The 27085-nt window shown below is 34.2% G+C and overlaps 1 protein-coding gene across 26 annotated transcripts in view; it reads left to right on the top strand.

Annotated features, from left to right (window-relative positions):
- The window catches only part of PCM1 (pericentriolar material 1), an 82942-nt gene that overhangs the window by 8068 nt on the left and 47789 nt on the right, over nt 1-27085 (top strand). For 13 of the 26 annotated variants that reach the window (XM_027077209.2, XM_027077204.2, XM_027077207.2 and 10 more), the window contains 17 exons: nt 4368-4485; nt 6178-6423; nt 7427-7696; nt 8413-8583; nt 8769-8885; nt 10351-10533; nt 15291-15468; nt 15622-15711; nt 18050-18159; nt 19630-19846; nt 21629-21827; nt 22991-23164; nt 23692-23849; nt 23965-24200; nt 25314-25468; nt 25608-25737; nt 26704-26844. In XM_027077209.2, coding sequence (XP_026933010.2) covers nt 4390-4485; nt 6178-6423; nt 7427-7696; nt 8413-8583; nt 8769-8885; nt 10351-10533; nt 15291-15468; nt 15622-15711; nt 18050-18159; nt 19630-19846; nt 21629-21827; nt 22991-23164; nt 23692-23849; nt 23965-24200; nt 25314-25468; nt 25608-25737; nt 26704-26844 — 2871 coding nt within the window. In that variant the 5' untranslated portion in view covers nt 4368-4389. The remainder of the gene's footprint in view (nt 1-4367; nt 4486-6177; nt 6424-7426; nt 7697-8412; nt 8584-8768; nt 8886-10350; nt 10534-15290; nt 15469-15621; nt 15712-18049; nt 18160-19629; nt 19847-21628; nt 21828-22990; nt 23165-23691; nt 23850-23964; nt 24201-25313; nt 25469-25607; nt 25738-26703; nt 26845-27085) is intronic. The other 13 variants (XM_027077222.2, XM_027077221.2, XM_027077227.2 and 10 more) reach the window with 7 other exon arrangements.

Raw genomic sequence — 27085 nt, 5'->3', positions numbered from 1 at the left:
AAAAAGCAGTTGCGGAATGTTTCATCTTATTGTCAGTTCACTGAACATACCTCTCTATGGGTATCAGTTATTTTGTAAAGTTCTTAAATAAATTTCTAGTATAAAAAACAATATAAAGTATTGCTGAAAATATATGAGAGGAGAGCAAAAATGATTACATTCTTGCCCCCACACCCAACAGTTCCTTTCATGCAAGCACTTTAGTATGTATCCTTAGTCTTTTAAAATCTATAGGCAGTTTTTGCATATTGCTTGTTTTCCTCTTCTTTACTCTATGATGTTATAAACACAGGCAATATCTTTCAGCCTTCATAATTACATGGTTGAAGGCTACTTTTGCCCAGTAGCATCCAGCTTGTTGTTTAGCATTTAGTTTTCAGTTTTATCACAATTATAGCATAATGAACAATTCCTGCATTATAGTCTCCCTCCCCCCACATTTAAGTTTGTTTTCTTATATTAGCTGTGGAGAGATAGAATTACAGGGTCAAAACTCGGTTTTAGTTCTTGATATAGTACTGCCAAAATGCTTGCCAGAAAGGTTGTGCCAGCTTATGGTGTCACCATAGTGACTGAGCATTCCAGTTTCCCTTTGCTGGAAGATTACAGCAAAGGAATACGTGTAATATAGCAAATTTAATAGTCCCTTATTTTAATTTGCAGCTAGACTTTATTATTAATATTTTTATCATTTTATATTTACTGACTTCTTTTTAAATTGCCTGTTTATACTTGTTTTTCTTGGTTTTTTATTTAATGTTTTTATTTTGTTTTTTTCCCCCATAAATTCTTTGTATAGTAAAGATACTGATTTTATTTCATACTTCTTTCAGATTTTTTTCCCCAGTTTGTCAGTTACTACTTATTCTGTGTAAATTTAGGATTTACTTTTATGTGAATAAAATCCTTTTTATTTCTGCAGTCCATACTTGTAAGAACTCAGTTTTTAAAGCCCATCCTGTTTTCTTGCTTGTCTATCTGTCTGATTTTTATCTTCCTGATCTATATTTAATCTACTTAGATACTGCCTTGGTGTTATGGTATAAGGCAGCCTTTTTCACTTGTAAGAGAATTAAACTCTAAGGCATCCATTGTTTACTGAGAATTTATTTTTCTTCTGTGTCTGGACTGGTACCGGGTAGGTACCAGCCTTGGGAGAATTGAGAATTGTCACTTAAATCATTTTTCTGTGTTTTGTGTTTGAGATGAAGAATCCTGGTTAAGAAATGCTGTTAAATCTCTATGTTTATCAAAAGTATTAGCAGATTGTCCCATCAATTGGAAAATCCTACATCATCTTACATTGTAGTATTTTTATGAGGATTAAATGATAAAATGCTCATAAAATACTTAGCATGGTGGTTACCATATAGTAAGCAAAATGGATGTTAGCTATAATTAATTTTCCTCATTACATTTTTCTAATTGAGTATTTTTCAGCATTTTGGTGGGGGGTGCTGATACTAATTTACTCATATAGGCACTCAATATGATTGAATATCTCTTGGGGCTAGTTTTCTGCTCTCCCAACTTCTATTGCTACTTTTATTTTTCAGATATTTGTTTTGTCAAATTCCAAGAAGAATCCCATTGGGAGTTCATTAAGCCTATATTTTTTTAAAAAATGAGATGTTTATAATACTTGTCTTCCCATTAGGGAAGATAGTTTGTTTTTGTACTTAACTAAATTTTCTATTGTCTTACAGAGTTTACTGGTGCTTCTTTACATAGGGCGAAACTACATTTAGTCCTAGGTGTTTTCTTTTTGCTCACTGTTAATCAGTGGCATCATTTTTCTCCAGGATATTTTCTCTGTGATTGTTGGTGATATTTTGAACTTCTCTAGGTTTTCTAATACATATTTTTAAGAACACTACCTTTTCTGTTTTCAGTGTTAATATTTCTGTTTCATATTTTTCCTTTTTTTTTTTTTTTAACGTTTATTTTTGAGAGAGCACGCACATGTGCACACATGAGCTGCGTAGGGGCAGAGAGGGAGAGAGAATCTTAAGCACGTTCCTTGCTGTCAGCATATAGCCTGACGCCTTGAGGTCGGTCATGACTTGAGCTGAAATCAAGAGTTGGACGCTTAACCGACTGAGCTACCCAGGCGCCCGTCATATTTTTCCACTTTGTAGAACTTTGAAAACAATGTTAAATAACTGATATGTGTCATTCTTGTTTTTTATAGGGATGTCCTTCATGTTTTATTTTAATATTGTTGGCTGTTGGTGTAACATACTTGTTTCACCTCAGATAATTATTAAAGTAGGACGCCTACTTTAATAATTGGTTAAGTTGGTTAAGTGTCCAAATCTCAATTTTGGCTCAGGTCATGATCTCATGATTTGTGGGATTGAGCTTTGCATCAGGCTCTACCCTAATAGTGTGGAACCTGCTTGGGAGTCTCTCTCCCTCTCTCTCTGCCCCTCCCTGACTCATACTTCCTCTCTCTCTCTCTCTCTCTCAAAATAAATAAAAATAAAACATTAAAAAATTACAAAAAAAAGGAAGAAAATTATTAATGTAATATATGCTCATTGAAAAAACCCACAAACAGTATAATATATACAACTATAAGAAAGTGTCACTCTATTTGTACTGTTTAAAAAATTTTTTTTAATGTTTATTTTTGAGAGAGAGAGAGACAGCATCAGTGGAGGAGGGGCAAAGAGAGAGGGAGACACAGAATCTGAAGTAGGCTCAAGGCTCTGAGCTGTCAGCACAGAGCCCAAAGGGTTCCAACTCCCAAGCTGTGAGATCATGACCTAATCTGAAGTTGGATGCTTAATTGACTGAGCTACCCAGGCACCCTTGTATTTGTACTTTTTAAGATTTTTCCGAATTAAGTGTTTGAATTTTATCACTACTTTTTTGAGATGCTAAAATTTAACCTCTCTGTAATCTGTTAATATATTATTGTAGTAGATACTCTAGCAATAAAACGTCTACGATATGATTCCTACTTCTCATGGATGATAATCCTTTTAATATTTTGCTCTAGTGAATGGGATAAGTTAGGATCTTACAGTCAATGTAGCTTGGATTTGTATTCCTTTTTGACATTTTTAGCTGAGTGACCTTGGTGAAATTATCTAACTCCTTTGAATGTTACTGTTATTATTTGTAAAGTGAGAAACCTAATATAACCCTACTGTTTAATGCCTTTCTCTGCCCCTTGAATTCTAAGTAAAGTTATCTGCCCATCTCTTTTACTCAGTCCTTCTCCAACCTGCAAGTTCCACACTTGGTGGAAAGCCAGAGTCCTTCACAAGGTTATGTAGAAATCTTGTTTTCTCCTGATTCATCTCTGCTTCTGAACGTCTGCTTCCACCATTGTTCTTTTTGTTTCTCATCTCTTTGACCCAGGTATGAAATTCAGTACCTTCCTTGATAGTTACATAATCCTCAATTTTTTTTTTTTTTTAAGTGGGGAAAATTTGACTTTGGTAGAGTATTCAAGATTTAGAGGGAACTAAGGTAGCAGAAATAAAATTTGAAGTAAAGCAATTGGCATCACTCTTCTTAAATGTTTTAAGCCACTGTATTCTTGGCTTTTATTGGCCATTCACCCACCTTGGCCTTCTTCTCTCCCTGCCCTTTCTTTATCTTGCTTACCACTACATTTCTATTAAAAACAAACCTTTCTCCACGTTTCATGCAGAGCACTTCTAACCTCTTTGAAACTTTAACACAAACCCAATACCCAGGTCTTTGGGAGTATTAGTTTTTTTTCTTTCTTTCTTTCTTTTTTTTTTTTTTAAGGGAGTAAAGGATTTGAGCAAACATTTATTCTGTTTATTTTTGAAAGAGAGCACGAGTGGGGGAGGGGCAGAGAGAGGGAGACACAGAATCTGAAGCAGGTTCCAGGCTCTGAGCTGTCAGCACAGAACCCGATGCCGGACTCAAACCTATGAACCGTAAGATCATGACCTGAACCAAAGTCAGATCCTTAACTGACTTGAGCCACCCAGGCGCCCCTAGTTTTTTTTTTTTTTTTTTTTTTTCTACAAGCAGTTTTGGTTCTAGCCCTTAGTAACTTTTTCCTACCTCATTGCTCTATTTTGTAAGACTGTGTTCAATTAGTTAATTAAAGTAGTCTGAAAGCATGCAGGCCAGGACACATGGTGCATATTTTGAAGTTTTCCTTCCCCTTCCCATCACTACAGCTACTTAACTCATGTTAATTGTAATAGGTGTCTGGCAGCTAAATCAATTTGTTTATGGTACGTGGTTGACAGTACCTCTTTCTATTTCATTAAATCAATTTTTCTGAGATCTTTTATATCACTTAACCTCATGGGATGATTTAAAAGTTAGAGTTTATTTTTATGTGTTAAAAATATTAGTGTTCACTTGTTTTGCAGAAAATTAATTGGTGAAGCTAGGATGGCTACAGGAGGAGGTCCTTTTGAAGAAGGCATGAATGATCAGGAGATAGCAAACTGGAGCACTGAAGGTGTTGATGACCGACTTAACAATATGGTATGATAACTTCTGATCAGTTGTGTGTCGTTAACTACTAGTGTTAAAATTCAGCTTTCCCCTGCCTTAGCCAAATCAAACTCACTGAGACTCTTTGTAAGCACAGTTTTTTCTTGCTGGCCAAGACATTAAATGACCCTGGGCTATTTGTTATATTAGTTGAAGACGTTTTTGTTTATAGTTAACAGATATTAATTTATTACAAGGTTTTAAAGATGTTCTATGGAAAACCAGTTAAACAAATTAGAGGTCTATAGCTGGGTTTTAGGAAGAGACTAGAAAAAGGAACTAGAAAGTTGTCAAGAATTGCTCTTTCACTACCCTGACTATTTGCTTCTGAATTCCTTTGCTTAACACAACTTTCTTTTCGCAGACCGGTTTTCTCTCTTGTGGTTGCCCCTTCATTCAAAAGTTTCGTTTATGGCTACAATTATATACTGACTAGTTATCTTTTAGTTCCAATTTGAAATTTTTAAAGTATGATCATCCCAATTTGGATTAGATATACATCTCTTTTCCAGTCATCTGTGGCCAGGAAGGGGTATGGTAAGTAGAACAACAGGTTGGCAAGAACACCCACACATGGATTGATTGGGGTGGAGAGACAGTTCGTAGAGAAGGCAGTTGTGTTATAAATGAGGAGAATATCCCGTAAGGGATAAGGGTTTACCGTATACGGTAAGGGTTTACCGTAGTAAAACTAGACAGTTCTTCCAGTATGGCTAAGGTAGGAATTTATAGACCTTTTTGTTGAATGACTTAGGTTATGTTGGTATAACTAAGTAAATAAAAACGTTTTCCCATTAAAATATGAATCATATTTGTCATTTCATGTCAGGCCTTATCATGTAGTGCATTGTTGCCTGTAAAACATAACAATAGTTACGTTTATTGCTTACTATATGCTAGCCACTGTGCTAGATGTTTTATGAATGTTGTTTTTAATCATGTTTTAAAGGTGACGCTATTTTAGAAATTAGGAAACCGAGACTATGGGAAGTTAAATTGCTTAGGGTCATACAGTGGAGCTTTTCTTCAGATAATGGTAATTACTTAACTATTTTTAAGTTTATTTATTCATTTTGAGAGAGGGAGAGAGCTTGCAAACGGGAGGGGCAGAAAGAGAAGGAGAGAGAGAATCCCAAGCAGGTTCTGTGCTGTTAGCATGGAGCCTGATGCGGGGCTCGAATTCACGAACCATGAGATCATGACCTGGGGCGAAATCGTAAGTTGGATGCTTAGCTGACTGAGCCACTCAGGTGCCCCAACAATAATTACTTCAGAATCCAGGTGGATTCCAGATCTGTTTTCTCATCATACACATTGATTTTAAAGGAGGTCAGTAAAGGTATCTATAATTTATTATACTATCCAATTTATAAATAGTAGGGAACCAGTTTTTAAAAATGGTTTTGAAAGTATCCAGACTGACGAGAGTTTGGGGATTTATGTTTGTTAAAGATCTATGATAGGAAAGTAATCTCTTTTCTGAAGGACCATCTGTGAAACTTAGGCTAGATGTAATAGAAAATGCATTAGTAGAAATAAATAAGGTCTCTTAAGTCTGTATGTTTATGTGAAAAATGTTTTGTCATTTTTAACTTTAAGACTGACCCCAATTTTTTAAGCATATCAGATTACTTTCCTGGTTTGATAGAGGCCAGATTAACTTTTGCCTTTACTTTTTTAAAGGATTGGGGTGGTCAACAGAAGAAAGCAAACAGATCATCAGAAAAGAATAAGAAAAAGTTTGGTGTAGAAAGTGATAAAAGGGTAACTAATGATATTTCTCCGGAGTCATCACCAGGAGTTGGAAGGCGAAGAACAAAGACTCCACATACGTTTCCACATAGTAGATATGTGACTCAGATGTCTGTTCCGGAGCAGGCAGAACTAGAGAAACTCAAACAGCGGATAAACTTCAGTGATTTAGATCAGGTTTGTGAATTATTTTAAAAATCCAGTTATAATGATGAGAAATTTTTAGAATGAGTTAAATAGCTTAAGAGTAAGAAGTGAGCGGTTTCTTTTTTCTTAGTTTCTGTGTATATGGAAAGAAGTTTAATTAGTGGTGTTGGTATTAGGTTCTTTGGAGGGCAACAAAGACTTTATTTCTAAACTTGCTAAGGACAAGTCTTTTGTGACTTTATTACGTATACTCTGTGACTAATGTGAATAATTTCATTCTGGAACTAAATTTTGCATGTTAGTAACTGAATAAGATGGCAAAAGGGAAGATCCAATTTATCACTGCATAAGGGAATGTTGTACATTACCTCAAATTTAAAATAAAGCTGTAGTTGGTCTTATAATTACTGAAATGAAATTTGGAGCTAAAAGCAAATGGAAATGGTAATGAACTCTTGACAAACATTTTATGGTCACATCTGTACTTTAGAGAAACCAACAGTTTACCAAATACACATAAAGGTACATTCAAGTCTGGGTTGATGGTGGTGGTGATCCCATATCATTTGGTCATCTAATTTTTGAACATTTGCTATTTAGCAGGCACTGAGCTGAGTACTTTTTCAGACAGTGCTTCATCTAAACATATCTTTGTGGTGATGTTTATATTAATATTTAGTCATTGGGTCCAAAGCCCATACAAAATCTGTGAATAAGTTTGATTAGCAATGTGAGTTATAAATATGGTGTGTGGTCCTAGTACTTCATTTAGACTAATCTTGCTCATATTCATCAGTTGAATTATGTCTGAGAAAATGAGGAATAAGACAAGTTAATCAAATTTTGATATTTTAGTAAAAGAATTTTGTAGATTTGAATCTCTTCTGTGTCTTAGTACAAAAGTAGTATATTTAACTATACTTCCTGAATCAATAGCTGATGGTGAAATTGACTAAGAACATTGGAGTTTTTTGAAAAAAAATTTTATTGAAAAATTAACGTTTGTGGGGTTTGTTTTCTTTTTCATACGTAGAGAAGCATTGGAAGTGATTCTCAAGGTAGAGCAACAGCTGCCAACAACAAACGTCAGCTTGGTGAAAACCGAAAGCCCTTCAACTTTTTGCCGATGCAGATTAATACTAACAAGAGTAAAGAGGCTGCTGTAAGTCCTCCAAAGAGAGAAGTGATTGGATCAGCACAATGTAAAGAGTTGTTTGCCTCCGCTTTAAGTAATGACCTTTTGCAAAACTGTCAAGTCTCTGAAGAAGATGGAAGAGGAGAGCCTGCAATGGAGAGCAGCCAGGTGGTAAAATGTTTCTTTTGCTTTGTTTTCATGAACTTCAAAGTAGAAATAGTAAGATTCAGTTTTACTGAGTTATGCACATAGGAATTTTAGTTGGGTACTTGTGTGATTCTCCTCATTAATCTTTCAGATTTATTCAATTTAGTGTAAACTTCTTTTTACCCATAATGATTGTAGAAGTGCCATATCTAGGTAAATTAGGGCTTCTGTTTATCCACCAGAGGCTGTGTTGCCAAATTTTGGTAAAGGGGAGTTTGAAACAATGTGATTAATAGATGATGGTAAGAATTTTTTTAAATGGTGATATATTTCTTTTGAAAACTACTTTCAGAAGTATTTATAATACTGCTAAGGAAATATATAAACGTTAGAAAAAATTTACATTAGTAATGGTTTAAAGGCATGCAGTTCTGGAAGTAAATTTTTTCAAGTAATGTAAATTAAAACAAATTTTGAAAATCTTTAATTCCCAATAATTAGAGTTGTTAGTATTGCCAGTTATGTTTTGATTAAATTCTAAATTTGATTCAGATCTTTTGCATGTATAAATTCAAATGATAAAGCTAGAAGTATCTTTGGTTATTGTATTTGAAATAAGAAATGTGTAGAATTGTTGGTGTGGAATAATTTATGGTCAGTTTTACATACTGTTTATTTTCATGCCTTTTTGTTTATTTTATTTGTTTATTTTTTACCTCCAAATGTTTTCCCTGCAGATTGTAAGCAGGCTTGTTCAGATTCGTGATTATATTACTAAAGCTAGTTCCATGCGGGAAGATCTTGTAGAGAAAAATGAAAGATCTGCTAATGTTGAGCGCCTTACTCATCTAATAAATCACCTTAAAGAACAAGAAAAGTCATATATGAAATTTCTCCAAAAAATCCTTGTAAGTTTTGTACCTTTTAAATAACGTATTGAGTTATTTTTGTGGTATGTTAGTGTACATATGCTGATGGCATTCTGACTCTACCCCAGAGGAGTTAATATGTTTTCAAAAAATCATGCCATCCGTTATAACATTTTATTGCCCTTTTTAATAGTTGTATGATTTATACCACTAAAATATTTCAGGCTAGAGAAAATGAGGAGGAGGATGTTCGGACTATAGATTCAGCTGTGGGATCTGGTTCTGTAGCTGAGAGCACATCGCTAAACATAGATGTGCAGTCTGAGGCTTCAGATACCACGGTAAGCGGCTTTTTGGTAATTAAAAGTGCTGGAAATGAAGATTTAAGCTTTTCCCCCATTTTTCAAGATGATATTTTTCATAGGCATTCCTTAATGAAAAGTATATTTCAGGGAAGAAACTCTCAAGTTATTAATGCTGTATACATTCTTTTTAAACCTGGAAATATAAAAGTTTTTCTTACTAAGATTAAATGTTTTAATGGATGATTTGAAAATCTAGTAATTTCTGATCGGCTTGCAGAAACATGGTTTTTCTGTAGGTTTCATTAAGCACAGCTTTACTCACTTTAAGATGAATTGGGAAAGTTAAAATTCATCATGGAAAAAGGAGCTGGAAGTACAAAGTACCATTACAAAGTATATTGTCTGTTGGAAAAGTCCCTAAGTTCTTTTGCCATTGAGGACTCATTTGAAGGCTACTGGGATTTTTCATTCCTAGGATAGTTTTTGAACTGTAGTAAAACTAGATGACTGAAACACTGAAATGAAATGGGATACAGTAGCATTTACATTATGATTTTTTCTTGTAACTCTGCAAAATGAAATTTATCAGGATACTGGTTTTTGAAAAAATAATCAGGAATTTACAGAACTTGGAGGAAAACTTTGTAAAATGAACTTAGTTTATAGAAGGTGGTGGGCTTTGGAACCTGCTTTTAAGCATTTTAATTTTAACAGGCAGAACTATCACCATGCATTAGTAAATTTGAAAACCTATTACAAGTAAAGCTTTTCTTATGAAAGGATAACCATGTGTGTCTATCTTTTGTTTCTGAGATATGTTCCAAAATACCATTCAGCATGAGGAATTTGAGGGTTTGTTTCCTGTTAGTATCACCTGCATAATTTCTTACTGCCTCCTTTCTCTTCCCTGCCCTTCCTAATTTGAAGAGGAAATTTGAATTTTTTTCCCTACAGTATTTTCACCAGGAGATACTCAGGGGGCTTGATCCAAACAGTTGTTGAAAATAGATTGTGTTGTGGGAAAATAGTTTTTCTGTTTACAGAGGTGCTGGGAATGATTTTTTCCTCACATTTCATTTCAGCAGAAATGGAAGAGTTGGGGAATGTGGGTAAAGGAATTCTCTTGGGGAGGAGTAGGCGATGGTATAATTGATTATTCTAATTTGTATATGCATATGTAATGTTCACTGTGATGAGAATTCTTTCATAAACATAAAATGACATTATGAAAGTTGCTTAATAACAGCAGAATAAATGTTAAAATGTGCTTTAGTTGTTGTATAGTTGGGAAATTGCCTAGGATATGATATTCACTTGATTACAGTAAGCATTAGTCTAGTCTGCAGAAATTCAGAAGTCTAAGTTTATGCCACTTGGGGGAGGGTGGGTTGATTTTTAAAGAGATGGACTGGTAAATTTTTTGTATTTATTGACAAGGCTGGCTTGTATGTTAAACAGGAGTTTGTGTTAAGAAATTAATATGCTACACTATTTAATAAAGGAGGCATCTTTTAGTCTGAGAATTCGGCCGTGCATTGAGGACAAACTAGGGAATTCAGCTTCACAAGAACAGGTTTCAGACGTTACCACAAGTCCAAAAGGGAAAGGTGACAGACCTCCTCAGAATGACAGGGAACTGAGGCCTGATAGGAAATATAGCCGAAAACGTGGATTTCCCTCAAAGGTATATTTCACAATATTAATTTGGGAAGTCTCTAAATGAGCACCTCTTTTGTTCACATTTCCTCTTCCTTATTTGCTTTTCTCTTGTTGCTGTTACTCTTAAATATGTAAGTTCTTAACATGGCTAATTATACTGTAATTTGCTTTGATAAAGTGTTGTCCCTTAGTGTTTTTATTCTTTTCTGTTTTCTTCTACTCCTCTCCATGGATTATATGTGGCAGCTGTATTTAATTTGCGTTAACAAAGGACTTGAAACTTAATCCATTTTCTTTTTCTTTTTCTTTTTTTTTTTTTTTTTTTGCCTTTGAGAACTCAGGATAGAACATTCTTAAACCTTAACCATTAGTTGCTGTTTCTGGTATTTGTATTCGTGATGAACATAGTGCTTTTAAGTTTTAATTCTTGTAATCATTAAAGAAAAAGAAAATGGAGTAAGCTATTACTTTTCTGTCTTTCTAAGAATGAAGTATTTTTATAGTGCTTTTTTTTATTTGGTTTATATTTTTCTTGTTGGAAACCTCTTCCATTGCTTTTTTTTTTTTTTTAAGAAAAATACTTCATAGTTTGAAAAAGCAAAAAAAGTTGACTTACTATGTTTTTGCTGTTTTTTTCCCCCAATGTTTGCTCTAAATGTTCTTTTAATTTTCCATGATTTGCAAAAAGGTGCTCAGGAAAGGTTTAAGAAAACAACTGCTTGTGTAGTTCCATGTAAAACAACTTTCAATAAAAGAGCATTTATAAAATCTTGTTTCCATTTGGCAAGAGTAAAATACTATTTTAGTAATTATGTATAGATTAGACTAGTTTCTTACGTTTTATTAGTAGCTTATATTAACTAGGATTGGTCTTTGTTTTGTTATGCACATTTTCTTTTTCTGGTTGTTTAAAATGACAAAACTTGTATTTTGGCAGTTGATTTTGTTTTTTATATTTTTTCCTGGCTCCCACAATAATCTGAGGATTTAGTTCGAAATCAGCTGGGATGATCTTTAACTATAAAATGTTAAGCAGAAGGTGCTCCAATATAACAATAAATTAAGTAGCTGATTATTTTTTTTAAGATTTTATTTAATTTTTATTTTTCTTGGAGAGCAAGTGCACATGCGTGGGGGAGAGGGGCAGAGCGAGAGAGAGAGAGAGAGAGAGAGAGAGAGAGAATCTTAAGCAGGCTCCACGCTCAGCATGGAGCTCAGTGTGGGGCTTGATCCCATGACCTTGGGATCATGGCCCTGGACACTCAACCAACTGAGCCGCCCAGGTGCCCCAGTAGTTGATTAGTTTTAAAACTAATACCTTTGGAGAAGAGAATGTATGAGACATAATAAATATTCTTTGGAACTTAATCCTTTCTTAAGTCTTCTGAGTAGTGACAAAACTTAGGAATTGATAGTTGTTACAGCATGCTATCTGCCAGTTTTTCTTTTTTTCCTGAAGTAGAAAATACTTACTTTCAAAATCCGTTTTTCTGGTTTTTAGTTCCTTTGAATAATGTCATTATATGTGAATATTATTCTCTATTGAACTGTCGGAGTTTATTCCAATTTGATTCTCTTTAATCTTTTGATACTTAGGGCCTTCCTACGGTAGTTCTATCAGTACTCTGTTCGTAGTATTTTATTAGAAAAAAACCCTAATTCTCACCAACTGACTTGGTTTCTCCTCTGCTGTGCAGAATTGTGTTCTCCCCACCTCACCTTCATTTCCTACTTAACATCCTTACAAGATGTCATATTCTTTTAAAAGAGTAGGAAAAAGTGGAGTTCTTAACTGAAATTCAGAGCTTAAAGCATCATTGTAAGTTGCAGTGGGATAGGAAATGGTTGATATTCTCCAGCTGCTTACAAGGACAGTATCCATTTTATGGAATATTTTACAGATATGATGACACTTTGCATAATTTTTAAAAAGAAGCCTTCTGTAAGACCCATGTCTCACTATTTGCCCATACTTCTCTTTGCTGCGTACTATCAGCTTTTAGAGACTTTATAAGCTTTTAAAAATACTGTCTACTTCTTTTCTGCTATTGTTTTCATCATTTCTAGGTATATTTCATGTAGGCTAACTTTGTCTCCCAAACCAGACTATGCTTCCTCTGACCACTGTGCCTTAGACTTTTGTATTTAAAACTATCTAAACACATAATTTGGGGGCAGACAGTATGGGGTGGAAAACGCTATCCTAGAACTTAGGAACCTGACTTGCCCTAACTGTGATAATGGATAAACCACAGCTTTATCTTCTCTGGGCTTTCACATGAGAAAACTTGGAGACATATTATCTGAAGTACTTTTCAGCTATAAAAATATATTTGGACCCATGAATTATTAGAGGAACTTCAGTTGACTAGAGGAAAGAAAGAATTTTCTGAAATTGAACTGTTACCTATAGGCAACTTTGGAATTCATGCCTAAGTTATTTTTTTTTTATCTGGAAACTAAAAATGTACTTGTTGAAGGTGACTCAAAAAGTTTAAGTAAAAATATGTGTTTGAAGAGTGAATGTATTCTTCGCTTCCCTTTTGGATTCTCTTTTGGCATCTGCTTGGCATGTTCTAATCCCTAGGTGTTTTTATTTCCATTTTCTTATCTTCCCTTTCTTTATTGTTTGACCGTGGTTCCTACCTGCTTCCTTCAGCTTAGATTTCCCGAGTATTAGTTTGAATATTATTTATATGGATGCAGAACTTATTAAACAGTATTAAAACTCTACTAATTTCAAAACTTGTTGGGAAATCATTTTGGATTAGTGAAGAATCTGAAGGTAATTGTGTTTACTTTCATAAATAGTTCAGGATTCTTTATAATTTTAGTATCAGAGTTTTGCAAATAAATCTGACTAACAAGGATTAAAGTTCTTTTAAAAAGTTTGCTTTTTAAAGGGGAAAAACCCAGAATGTTAGTTATTTAGTAAACCCTTTAGATAGCTTTAAGGTTACCTTGAGGGGTGAATAGTTTAGATATAGTAGTTTAGATACTTTAGTAGTATTTTTGAGGGATGAGAGGATCACAAATTGAAATAAGCCAGAACTAAGATGAATTTTGACAGGAATGAATCTAAAAGGCGAAAGATTTATACGATCTGAAGAGAAACCAGAGTATGTGACAGGAATGAATGTAAATGTTAGTAGCGTAACTCCACTTGTATAGGTCGGGAGAGAACTAAATAAACAGTTCATGTAAAAAGGAAATTCAGCACAACAGAAAATCTTTAAGTACTGATTTGTCCAAGAGAGGTTATTTCTTTTCCATGTTCATGAAGTCTGGTCACTCAATACAGGATAGAGACAGCACTCACTGTCCTGGCTTCTCTGATACGTACGTCAAATATTCCAACCATAGTCTTTTTACTTCCTTATTTGATTCTATTTTCTTCAGAGTATTTAATTCATACCCATGTTCTTATTTATTCACTTACTAGTTTTATTGCTTGCCAAGTCACGGTGTAAAAGTTATTCATAATACTGATGAGTTCTACCTGGGGAGGTAGAGAAGGGAGTTTTGCATAGTTACTGATAAGGGATGTCACTCAGAAGGGAATCTCTCTGGAGCCATCTGTGTTTCTGTAATTTATACAGGAGTCACATAGAGAAAGCAGATCAGTGCATTTTTACTTTCAAATGAAATTATTGAACTTTATTTTCCTTAATAACTTTGGTAGTGGGGGGGGGATTATTCATTTAAAATCTACATAACTCCAACCAAAATTTGGTAGCAGTGCAAGTTTAAAAGTGACTAAATGTTTCTAATAGAAATAGTCTATGTAAATATTAGGTAAAATCATTAAACTTTTAAAATACAAGATTTTTAAAAAGATAGATCAATAATGAAAAATACCAATATGGTATATATACATTTCATATGTAATTTGGCTTTTTTTTTTTTTTCCAAGTTGTATTTAAATTGGTCTCTTTGCTTAATTGACTTTCAGTTTTTCTTACTGGTTACATTTCAGTGGTTTTAAGATTAATGTTTAAAAATTTTGTGATTTCTTATAAGTGGCACCTGTTTAATCTTGTTCCTCTACTTTTAGGCAAAATGGTAGCATTTGGGGGGAATTTCAAAGTATTTAATGTTCTCAGACTCTGCTAAATGAGCATATGTTAAAAGAAAACATAATGATATCTTTGATACAAAATATAAAGTATTCTGTCTTATTTTTATGCTTATAAAATGAGATGCAAGTAAATTAAATCCTTTCACGTCCGATTATCAAATAAAAAATGTGTTTCTAAAATTTCTGTCCTCAGTTAGAAAATAGTGGGTTTGTTTTTGTTTTATTAGTGTTTTTTAACGTCACTTCCAGAAGTGAGGCAGAATGTTTTTTAGCCTGATCTTCTGCAGGGATATTTTTTTTTAGGGCATTAATTAACCTGGTATGATCTGTTTGTTCTTCCTTTTCTGTAAGGCTTGGATCTCGTTTGTGTGTGTGTGTGTGTGTGTGTGTGTGTGTGTGTTTAGCTCTTTGTAACTTTTTTTGTACGCCTTTTTCTCCCCCTTGGTTAATTCCTCTTCATGCTAAGCCATTGATTATGCTCTTTTACTGTGAAATTACCTAACTACCTAACTCTTAATACGGCAGGCTCTCTCTGTGTCATCATTTTTTTCTTAAATCTTTTTCTTCAAGTCTACTAAAACTGTATCGAGGGTTGTGTGTTTAATACTAATTTATCGTCTACGTATGTACTTTGCCATTAGTAGTTGAAACAGGAACATGAATTTTAATAATCAGATACAAGTATTGTTGATCTTATTTTCCAGGCCAGAGATCCTCAGCAGGAACCTATGGAGGAGATAGAAAATTTGAAGAAACAGCATGACTTATTAAAAAGGATGTTACAGCAGCAGGAGCAGCTGCGAGCCCTGCAGGGACGACAGGCTGCTCTTCTCGCTCTGCAGCACAAAGCCGAGCAAGCTATCGCTGTGATGGACGATTCTGGTATGCTGCAGGCTAGCATGTTGATAAAAGCAAGGCTCGGTTAATAATGGTCTTGCAAGGTGGATGCTGGTTATTAGATAACCAGATCTTGATTGTTGACTAGAAACCTACATACGAGGCTTACCCTGTCCTGTGCTTTCTCTGGTTATGCAGAAAAGGCTGCAGGGACAGCTCCTGGCCGTCATACTGTACCAGGCCCACAGCCAGCCTGCTCTCCTTTTCATCAGAGAGCACCCTCAAGAGGTAAAAGGGACAGGCTGCAGTTCTGTTTTTGTACCTCACACTAATAGGGCTCTTGATGGGTTGTTTTTTTTTCCACCTGTTGTACTTTATTCACCTGGGATTGCCATACTTTTCTTGTCTCCCTAGGAAAGGTCAAAACCCTAAAAGTGAGGCAGTGAATAAATCTGAAGAGCTTCTTTAGCTTCTGATGTTAGCAGTAGCTCTGTTATTTCAGTTAGATACCCAGTGGTGTGCACTAGTTCCTTTTTACTGAATTTATATCTTGTATAGTCTTCCTGAGACTCAGAAATGTTTTTTTCATTTTCCCTTCTGTCACAGCCATGTATCTATCATTTAGGTGGAAAGTGTGTTGAATTCTTCAGTGTGGAGTCTAATTTTATAGTTTGTTTCATCATCTTCAAACCTCTTGAGTTTCTCATTATGTTGAAAACCACTTGTTACCTGTTAAAACTCAGTAAAACTAAGGGATATTTTCTAGTCTGTCATCCCAGTCTAATAATTTATTTCCTGTGGGCTCTTCTGTGTTAGGTCTTCACTGAGGTCATCCTGTTATTACTCATTTTATGCTGCTATCCATACCTAGCCCAGTGGCTGAGCCCTCTGATCACTGTTATACATAATTTAATTTTGCGTTTTCATAAGGAACATAATGACTCGCAAGTAACTTACTCCTTTGTAATAATTACATAATTGTGTATCATATATGTAGTGTAGTATATCATAATTAATATGCATTTCGAACCCATTTTTCTCTTGTAAAGTTCAGAGTATCATTAGCTTTTACATTCATATTTTAGGAAATAGATAATTTAGAATAAAACAATATTTAAACGATGACTAATACCAGGTAAAGGCTAATGACTAATGTTCTAAATAGTTTAAATATTTTTCAAGTTTTAGATTTCAGAGACTTGCCTGTAATACTTATATTATTTCACATAGTTACATTCACATCATCTCATTTAATTATCACGAAATTGTGTGTTAGTCACCAGAGCATTTATTTCTTAGGCTCATGTTGTAGAGAAGCGGCTCCAACAGAGTTTGTGACTTGCTTACACTTACATGGAATATTAGTAAAATCAGATCTCTTGAATTGTAGGTCAGGGGTCTTTTTCTGAATATATGAACTTATTTCTTTTTCTTTAAAGTGTACTATGAGGCAGGCACCAGGAGTAGAATGAACAGGAGTTTAAGAGTAAACTTTTTTTACATACTATTTCAAAAATAATTTTAGTAATTTTTAAACATTGCTTCTTGTATGAAAACCCGGAATGGTAATATTTAATCTTCTGGTATGTAAGCAAGTCAAAGTAATTGTTATGGGAAAGAATTGTTCTTTACTGAACTAGCGGGTATGTGTTAGTTAAGTGTGTGTTAGTTACCTATACTGTAATTTCATTGTTTTCAAAATAGAGTTTGCACTAGATACTTGGGATTCTATTTAACCCTGAAATTCTAATTTCTCATTGAGAAAGCTAGTATTTTCCTTTAGAACAGAAACAGTTTATAGCCAGTGTCTCTTTTAGAGCTAGAGAGGATGAGCATGGAGTGGTTGGTAGTAGAACAGTGACTGTTATCGAAATTATCATCTGAATACTGCCTCAGGAATATTGCCATAGGAAGGTAAGAACCATGGTCTTGCAGTTAGTTGTGTCCTAAGCAACAGCTTCAGTAAATTACCTGTTCTGTCGCACGGGTCAGCAAGCTATGGCCAGCTGGATTTGACCCACTCTATAAAATAAAGTTTCAAGGAATATATCTGTGTCTATTTATGTATTTATTGTCTGTGGCTGTTTTTTCCCTGCAGTGGCAGAATTGTGTAGTTGAGACAAAAACTGTATTTCCACAAAGCCTAACATATGTACCATCTGAATCTTTATGAAATGTTTGCCAGCACTGTATTAGATCATTGATTCTGTCTGGGGAGGTAGGGATTGAGACCTGACTGTATTAGCTGTGCTTTTTCAGATTAACCACTTTCCCTGCCAGTCCCCCAACCCAATCTGATTGGCCTGTCCTCTCCCTACTCCTTTGAGTCACTATTCTTAATTGGGATGTAGCAGTGTTTCTCTTTGAATGATGGAGTAGAAAAAGATGAACCACTATACTGGAGTTTTCTGGGTCCTTTTGTTTTCAGGTTAGATGGAAATTTTTATTAAAATGATTGGTTGGGAGATAAATCTGAGAGTTAACTAGTTACAAATTAGGTTAGATTTTTTTTTTTAATTCCTGTTTTTCTCTCAGAATTTATTTTTAGCTTCTCAAATTGAAATTTTAAATTAAATTAAAATTTAATTTATTTGCTTTAGTGAATAGTTGTTAATTTTCTTTCCAGTTGTAACAGAAACAGCAGGTAGCCTATCTGGAGTTAGTATCACATCTGAACTAAACGAGGAATTGAATGACTTGATTCAGCGTTTTCATAATCAGCTTCGTGATTCTCAGGTAACTTAATTTTTTTAGTATAGTTGAGTTTAAAATTACATTAATTAAACTAGTGGTTCCCAAATTTCACTGAGCGTAAATTCACCTGTTATGATTATTAAAAAAAAACAAACAAAAAAGTAGTTTTCTAGTCATTGGGTTCCCCTCACCTCCAAAAGTGTGTATGACTCATTCATTTGAGGTGGGCTTTCCCACCATGTGATTCTACTGCTGGTAGTCTGGGGGCTATACTGTGAGAAACACTAAATTAGAGGAAAACCTGCCTTGAATGTAGTGATAAGTGAAATTTTCTCCCTCTGTGCTACTAGATAATATGTTCTTTTTTCCTCTCAAATATTCTAATGGTCATAACCTCTAAAACTTAAGTTATATCTGAATCTGTGCCTTTATGATACTTTACTAACAATTTTGAAGAAAGTTCCTAAGTTTAATTTCAGAGTTATTAAGTTATAATTTAATGACTTGTAAATAATGATATAAATACACCATTTCAGTTTATGGGCCTTGAGTAAGAAAGGGTGAATTAATACCTCTTCACTGGAATTGAGTATGAAGACGAAGTGTCTTCTATCGGCTGACCTGATGACAATAAATGAATATGGTCTGCTACTTTCAAGAATGATTGAGCAGTCAATTTTTCTGGTGACCCTGCAGTGCCCCATCTTAGATTCTTCATGTGTTCACAAGGAGATATATAGAAGAGTGTTCATGGCAACAATTTGTTAATAGCAAAAAACTAGAAACAATCTAAATGTCCATAAACATGAAAATGGATTAATAAACTATAATATATGCATAGAGTTAAATCCTATAACCAGTTACAGTAAATGAGCCAGAGTTAATAAATGAAAAATGTGAGTTTAAGAAGGGTACCACTTGGCTGAGGTGTAAAAATGCATAAAGGATGTATATTTTCTGTAGGTGTAATAAAATGTAAACATATGTGAGGATGGTAGAAACCTAATTCGAGATTGTGTTTATATCTGGAGAGAGTAATGAGATTGGGGGTTGGTATGTCTAGAGCTTTAGCTATATCTGTAATCTTATATTTCTCTTTAAAAAATTGATGCAAATGTAGCAGAAGTTAAAATTTAAGCTTAATGGTGGTTTATTCATTTTATGATTTCCCAAGCCTTAGTGGAAAGAAGTGGTAGGAAAAACTGATAGGTTCAGAAATTAAAGTTCATGATGGTGATTCTAAAAAGATGGCAAGAGAGAAAATGAGATTTTTGCAAGTTCATATAACGTATGACACTTCTAGCCTTAATTTAGTTATGTGTGTCCATAAAACCATATATATGTTACAGTGGCACATCGGGAAAATAGTATGGAAAGGCATATACTTACCCACCAGCACAATCTCGGCAAATATTTATCACTTTTTAGAAAGAATGTTTATGCTTTTTTAAAATGAGAATGAAACCTTTAATTGCTTTGGTCTTCTTCTTCTTTTTTTTATTTTTAAATAAGCCTCCAACTGTTCCAGACAATAGAAGACAGGCAGAAAGTCTTTCATTAACTAGGGAGGTTTCCCAGAGCAGGAATCCATCTGTTTCAGAACACTTACCTGATGAGAAAGTACAGCTCTTTAGCAAAATGAGAGTATTACAGGAAAAGAAACAAAAAATGGACAAACTGCTCGGGGAACTTCATACACTTCGAGATCAGCATCTGAACAACTCATCATGTAAGTAAATCTGGTTCAGCAAGGATAGGTGGAAGACCCATGAGTGTATGTGCTGGCATCTGATAGTTATTTAGTAAATACCTGGTGAACGAATGTACTCATAGTTCCTCAAGAAAATGACAGTATTTGAGGGGAGATAGGACTTGCATGGGGAAAGTTTTTAAGATGCAAGGCAATCTGTGATGATAACCAGATAGATGGTCAATGTGTTCTATAATTCAGTAAAGGGAAAGAATAAAGTTGGGCTTTGAAAAATTGGTAGGATTTTGATTTGGGGGAAACAAAAAGAGAAGGTAAACTATTAGATGCTTGGACATATACTGGATTTTTTAGCATATTCACATTTTTCTTTGAAGGAACACTAATCCAAATTAGTACTTTGATTTAAAAACTACGAAACAGATTTAGAAAGTATACCAAAAAAATGAGACACAAAAAACTTATGTAGTACATAGGGTTTAGTGCAGAAAACATATAACTTACATAGTTTATAACTTACAGGCTATATAACCTATAAAAACTTGGTAACTTTTTTGAAATATATAAATAGTCATCTTAGGTGGGTATAGTAGGAAGAGCATAGTTGAACTAGTTATATTATGGGAACCACTTTTCTGCTCCACAGATGTCTTACTCGGCTGCTCTCAAATAGTCCTCAGTTGCTGTCTTGACACCTTCTCAAGCCTGGTCCCTTTCTCTTACCTAAAAACAGTCAGTAATAGGAGCTCTAGCAAGAGAAACTGATTATTAGTAGGATCAACACCAGCTGGTCATCATTCAGCATTCCTGCTGCTCTCTTACTAAAGACAGGGATAGAAGAAACATCTCTGGAGTCCCTGTTCCTTATTTTTTACCCATCTCCTATTTGTCTGCTGCCCCCCCCCCCCCCCCGCCACATGCCAAAACTTAGTATTTCTGCCTGAAACATCCTCCTTTCTTTTCCCTAACCTCTGCCGGTCTCTCTTCCAGAGTATAATCTAATCCCAATGCTTATCCTTCCTATACAGATGAACACAACGAAGAAAAATTTAAACTTTGAAAGTTGTACTCAAGGCCTTGTAGTCAGTTTTATATACATAAAAAAAGTAGCACTGATGACTACTGATGACTCTTAAAAAGTGATTTTTTTTCACACTGGGAAACTGTGAAAGCAGCAGCAAAAGATAGAACAGTTAAGGAATAGAGCGAAGAGACTGCTGGAAACCAGCTGTAGCAGTTGATAATGTGAGCAACAAATAATGATGGTCATCCCTGTGAGAAAGATAAATGACAATAGTTTTGAAGTGATGGAGATAGAAGAGTGCAAAGATTCTTAATATTCAGTCATTGCCCTTAAAGGCATAAGGTATCTTTGGTCCAGGTGGACAGAAAAGTAATTAACATATAGTTCAAGGACTATAGAAGGTTAGCCATCATCTAATTAGAAAATTTTACTGCTGGTCTGTATTTCATGGTATGAAGGTACTACAGTCACTTTAACCTAGAATCAGGTTTATCAGGAGAGTATACTGGTTACTTTTTAAAGTGGAATATCCTAATTCTTGTCGATTTCCACCTTGTCTTTCCTTACTGTTTTCTTGCTGTTTTAAGTTTGTGGTGTTTGGTTAGGAACATGTTAATGAACAAGTGGCCTGGCTGCTCTGTCCTGAAGTTCCTAAAATTGAAATCTGCAGAATTTAAGATGTTAATGATTTTTTACTTTTTATTTTCATATGTAAGCCAACTGTTACTTGATGCCGTATTTGTTTATTTATGGTAGCTGATCCTTTGTTTATTTGTTAGTTGTGCCTTCCTCAGCTTCTCCACAGAGAAGTGTGGATCAGAGAAGCACAGCTGTGGCTCCCTCTGCCCCCGCCGGCTTAGCACCAGTCAGTGGAGAAGCCAGTAGCCTCACGTCATCTGTTCCTTATCCTGTTGCTTCTCTAGCTGCTCAGAATGAGAGTGAAAATGAAGGACAGCTGAATCCAACCGAAAAACTCCAGTAAAACATTTTTACAAACATTGTTTACATAGATTAGAATTGAATAATGGAGATAAATTATGGGTTTTTTTCTTGGATTGTTGAAAATTCTAGAAAAACTGAATTTATTTATTATGATAAATTAGAATTGTTAAGAGGTGGTAGAAACTGTGTGTGTGATACTGCATTCTTTGAGTTGTCCAAGAGAAATGTGACATTGTAATACAGATAATTTTTGTGAGCTAATGCATTCCCATTTTCCACCTAAAGGATTAGAAATAGCTGGTATTACATTAAAATGTTTTAATATTCAAATGATTCTAAATTCAGAGTTCAGGCTCTAGAATCAGAAAGCCTTGAAATTGTACCTCACAAGGAAGGCTGTGTGACCATGGACAAATAACTTATACTCATTAAGCCTCTGTTTCTTCATCTGAAAAATAGGGATAATAATATACCTATTCATAAAGGTATTTTACACATTAAAAAACATTGGCCTAGTTTCTGGCACTTAATGGAAACTCTACAAATTTAATAATTTGGGTAAACCTATTATACACTGTATAGATCTCTATATGTTTCAAATCAGGAGCCTTCTATAAATGCGTCGTAATGCCTACATCACTGATTTGCCTGAGAAGTAGTATTTGAATTGAATACTTACTACTTCACTATTGATTAAGAAACCAAATCTGCTTCAAGTGAACACTTGAAATTTTTTTTTTTTTAATGTTTGTTTATTTTTGAGACAGAGACAAACAGCATGAGTGGGGGAGGGGCAAAGAGAGAGGGAGACACAGAATCTGAAGCAGGCTCTAGGCTCTGAGCTGTCAGCACAGAGCCTGACATGGGGCTCGAACCCACCAACTGTGAAATCATGACCTGAGCCCAAGTTGGATGCTTAACCGACTGAGCCACCCAGATGCCCCATTGAAAGTTTTTGTTTTAAAGCTTTTGTCCCTAACATGACATTAGAAAATAGAGTGGTGAGATATTGAGTAAGAAAGGTATCCTTGAAATTAAGTTCATTACTTTATAGTCACGCCCCCTGGATGTTTGACTAGGGCTAAATTTTGTTTGTATTGGCTGCTTGTATATGAGAATACTGCATGCTTTGTTTTGCTGAAATGGGTATTTTATTTTATATATATATATATATATATATTTTATATTTTGTTTATCAGGAAGTTAAATGAAGTTCGAAAGAGATTGAATGAACTAAGAGAATTAGTTCATTATTATGAACAAACATCAGATATGATGACAGATGCTGTAAATGAAAACACAAAAGATGAAGAAACTGAAGAGTCGGAGTATGATTCTGAACATGAAAACTCTGAGCCTGTTACTAACCTTCGGTAACAATTTTGTTTTTCTAACATGTTCCTTCTACTTGGATATTTCTAATATACAACAAAAAACCCTCAAAAGAGTGCTATTTGCTTTTTATTTAAGCTTTTCTCCTGTAAGTCTGCTTAAGTCTACTATTTTGGCCAGTATAATCTTACTTGCCCTGTAAAGATAAACAAATAGAGAAGCATGGAGTACAGTAGTTTAGTAAATTTGCTGTTTGTTAGATCAAATGCAGGTAAACCATAAGAAGTATCTTACTTAACATTTTCCTACCTCTTTATTTTTAGGTATAATTTTGATTTTCCGGATGTTTTCTTTTTAAATTTCCTAATAGAAGTTTATGAAATGCAAGAGCCAGTTATTCACAGTATGAGTTTAAATGGAATAATAGCCAGTGATGATCTTAGTTTGGAATTATTTTATCAGCAGTTCTAAAACTTGGAATATTTATTTATTTATTTATTTATTTATTTATTTATTTATTTATTTATTTATTTATTTCTATAACATCAGGCTGTTTTCTTTCTTTTAGAAATCCACAAGTAGCTGCCACTTGGAATGAAGTAAATAGTAATTCTAATGCACAGTGTGTTTCTAATAATAGAGAGGGGAGATCAGGCAATTCTAATTGTGAAATTAACAACAGATCTGCTACCAACATAAGGGCTCTAAACATGCCTCCTTCTTTAGGTATGATTGACTACTGATGATAACTTTGACATACTGTTTTTTCTAAATGTATTTTATTTCATTAGTACTGTTCTTAAGTTAAATTACTGATTTTAATTATACATGCTTCCAACAGATTGTCACTATAATAGAGAAGGAGAACAGGGGATTCATGTTGCACAAGGTGAAGATGATGAGGAAGAGGAGGAAGAAGCAGAAGATGAGGGAGTCAGTGGGGCTTCATTAACTAGTCATAGGAGCAGTCTGGTTGATGAGGCTCCAGAAGATGCTGAATTTGAACAGAAGATCAATAGACTTATGGCTGCAAAACAGAAACTTAGACAGTTACAAGATCTTGTTGCTATGGTACAGGTAAATACTGCTTGACTGAAAGAACTGTGTGTCAAAACAATAATTCTTGAAATAATTCTTGAGTCAGTTACTTTCTTTTAGTGTTGGAGTTGATATCATTCAGTTGTTCAGGCACCCTCTCATGGCCTTCTATAACACGGCAGTTTTGTATTTTTTCTTGAACTTTAATTTTTCTATTTATTATGTGGAAAGGCCTCATGCAGCCTCTCTATTCTTGTGTCTCAACTCAGTTTCTTTGCAGTTTCTTATCCATACTAGTAATGAATTAGGTTTTTAGATAAATAAGAAGACCAGATAATACCCATTTACAAACTTAAAATTGGCTAACCAGTGTTATAATTAAGAGTCACCACTAACTCTTTAAGGTTTTATTAAAACGATGTTTCCAAAGGTTAAAGTTTCAGTTGAGGTCTTCAGAGAAAGCATGAGTAAATATAAAATTATGTAGAATTAAATGTTTTTTAAGAAAATGTAGTAGTTCACTCCCCAGAAACCACCCCCCCCAGCACCTTAATAAGTACATTAATTTAAGCAGTAGATGTGGACCTACTGTTAGGAAGGTAAAAACTTTAGTTGTTTTTCCAGTAGTTAGGACAGATGTGAGATATTCTCATTAGTTTTTGTATTATGAGCTATTGGCACCGGTTTGGCAAAATGAAGACTAAAGTGAGAGAATAGGAAATTTTAAGCAAGTGACAGTAGACATTGATTATTTGAAATTGTTAATGTAAAAATTACATTTTACGAAAAATTACCTAATATCAAGAGTTCCCAGATCCGATAGTGTGTTTTTGATCTTTTTCATATTCTTTACAAAGCTTTTCTTTGATAGCTCTGTATCTGGTCAAAATAAGAAAAGGCAACTTAGTATTTGTCATTATTGGGTAATTGGCAATTCAGATTATAAATGTACCTTTTTGTTGTTGTCTTAGTACTTCTTTTCCTGCCATTGATAGAGGATGAACTTCAGTGCTCTCAAAAAATCATGTACTTATTAATCTATTCCTTTTTATGTTACATAAATTTTACAGAATAGTGGTACTTAAGGTATGCATTGGACAATGTCTTTAGATACCAAGATTATTTTAATTTAATGATTTTTTTTTTTTTTAGGATGATGATGCAACAGATCAAGGCGTTATCTCTGCCAATACTTCAAATTTGGATGATTTCTACCCAGCAGAAGAAGGCAACAAACAGAATGCAAATAACACTAGAGGAAATACCAATAAAACACAGAAAGATGCTGGAATAAATGAAAAGGCAAGGTATGTTAAGCTCATGGTCTTCATTTAATAAAAACTGAGTGCTTTTTATATACACTCAAATGGGTACTGTATTAGATCATGCTTAATGTTATAAGATTTATTGGAGTCTGCAAATATGATAATGTTAATTTAATTATAGAGAGAAATTTTATGAGGCTAAACTACAGCAGCAACAGAGAGAGCTCAAACATTTGCAGGAAGAAAGAAGGAAGCTGATTGGGATTCAAGAGAAAATTCAAGCATTGCAAAAGGCATGTCCTGACCTACAGGTAATTAGGAACTTTTTTTTCCCATTTGTTTGAAAAAAAGATATTTAAAACCTAATGTCATTTAAAGTACTCTTTTTCTAGTACTGACGTGATAACGTTTGTATCAGTTTTATGATTAATGAAATGGATGAACTTATGAAAGAGGTTAGGGATCTACATTTACACTGTGAAAGATAGCATATAGGAATTGACTTTGTTACTTTGATCTTTTCACTTGGACTAGGCAACTTTAGATTCAGAACATAAGTATTAATAACTATTCTATTAAAACATTCTGGTTTGAGCTTTGCCTTTAAGGGAGTAGCATTTCCATCTTGTATTGGCCTAAAATTATATAAGAAGGCCCTTAAACCATCATGAATTATCTAAGGAAATCAATTAAAATATTTTATCTGTAGTTTGCATGTTAAATAGTACTGTATGTATGGATCTTTGAACTAGAATGGAGAATGAGCAAACTTTGACCATGTCACGTAATCAGGAGTGGGAATAAGGTTGATACAGGAAGGGAACACCAGTTCTTTTCGAGATTTTTCTTAAAATGTTTTGGTTACCTTTATTCTTCAGTCAGGTTTTGTTTTCAGTGAAAGGGAAACACATCAAATTATGTTTCTCCTAACCTCTTCTACCTTATCTAATCCTTTTTCCCTTCTCCATAGTCTAAATAATATCCAGAGGGATGCATATCAGAGTTGGGTTGAGTATTTGAAATTTTCCATGGTAACATTTTATCCTTCTTGTCTCTGTTGTTCCTGAGGGTTGGCTGCTTGTCTTCAGCTTTATCCTGTGTTTTCATCTTTGTTTTCTTATGTCAGGTTTTCTTTGGATCAAGATGTCAATTGAGGTCTGGTAATGACAAGTTAAATACAGTATTAGAGCCCCAGTGAAATGGTGAAATAACTGCTTTTATGAAATTAACACAGTTGCTTTAATTCCTCATAATAGTTTTTACTAATCCTTTTTTAGCTGTCAGCCACTAGTGCGGGTAATTGTCCCACAAAAAAATATATCCCAGCTGTTACTTCAACCCCAGCTGTTAATGGAAATGAAACCAGTACAAGCAAATCTGGTTTTGAGCCTGAAGATCCTTCAGTAGTAGATAATGAGGTATTGTATATTGTACTGTTGTTCCTGAGTCTTACATCACGTCTTAAAGAAGGAAAATTGAGTATCTGTGGAACATGTTTTTAAATGCAGCCTGTTTTGTCTTTTAGTGTTTTTTTTCCCCTCCCAAAGTCATTAAGTTGGGATCTTTTCAAAATAGTCTTGTTCTTTATTAGCAAATATTTGGCAGAATTGTGTTTAAGGGGTAGTTACAATGAACACTAATCATTTCTGTTAGAAAGAC

The sequence above is a fragment of the Acinonyx jubatus genome, chromosome B1 (genome assembly GCF_027475565.1).
Source record: "Acinonyx jubatus isolate Ajub_Pintada_27869175 chromosome B1, VMU_Ajub_asm_v1.0, whole genome shotgun sequence".
Classification (NCBI taxonomy): Eukaryota; Metazoa; Chordata; class Mammalia; order Carnivora; family Felidae; genus Acinonyx; species Acinonyx jubatus.
The sequence above is the reverse complement of the archived record's forward strand: the minus strand, read 5'-3'. Positions and strand labels throughout refer to the sequence as shown.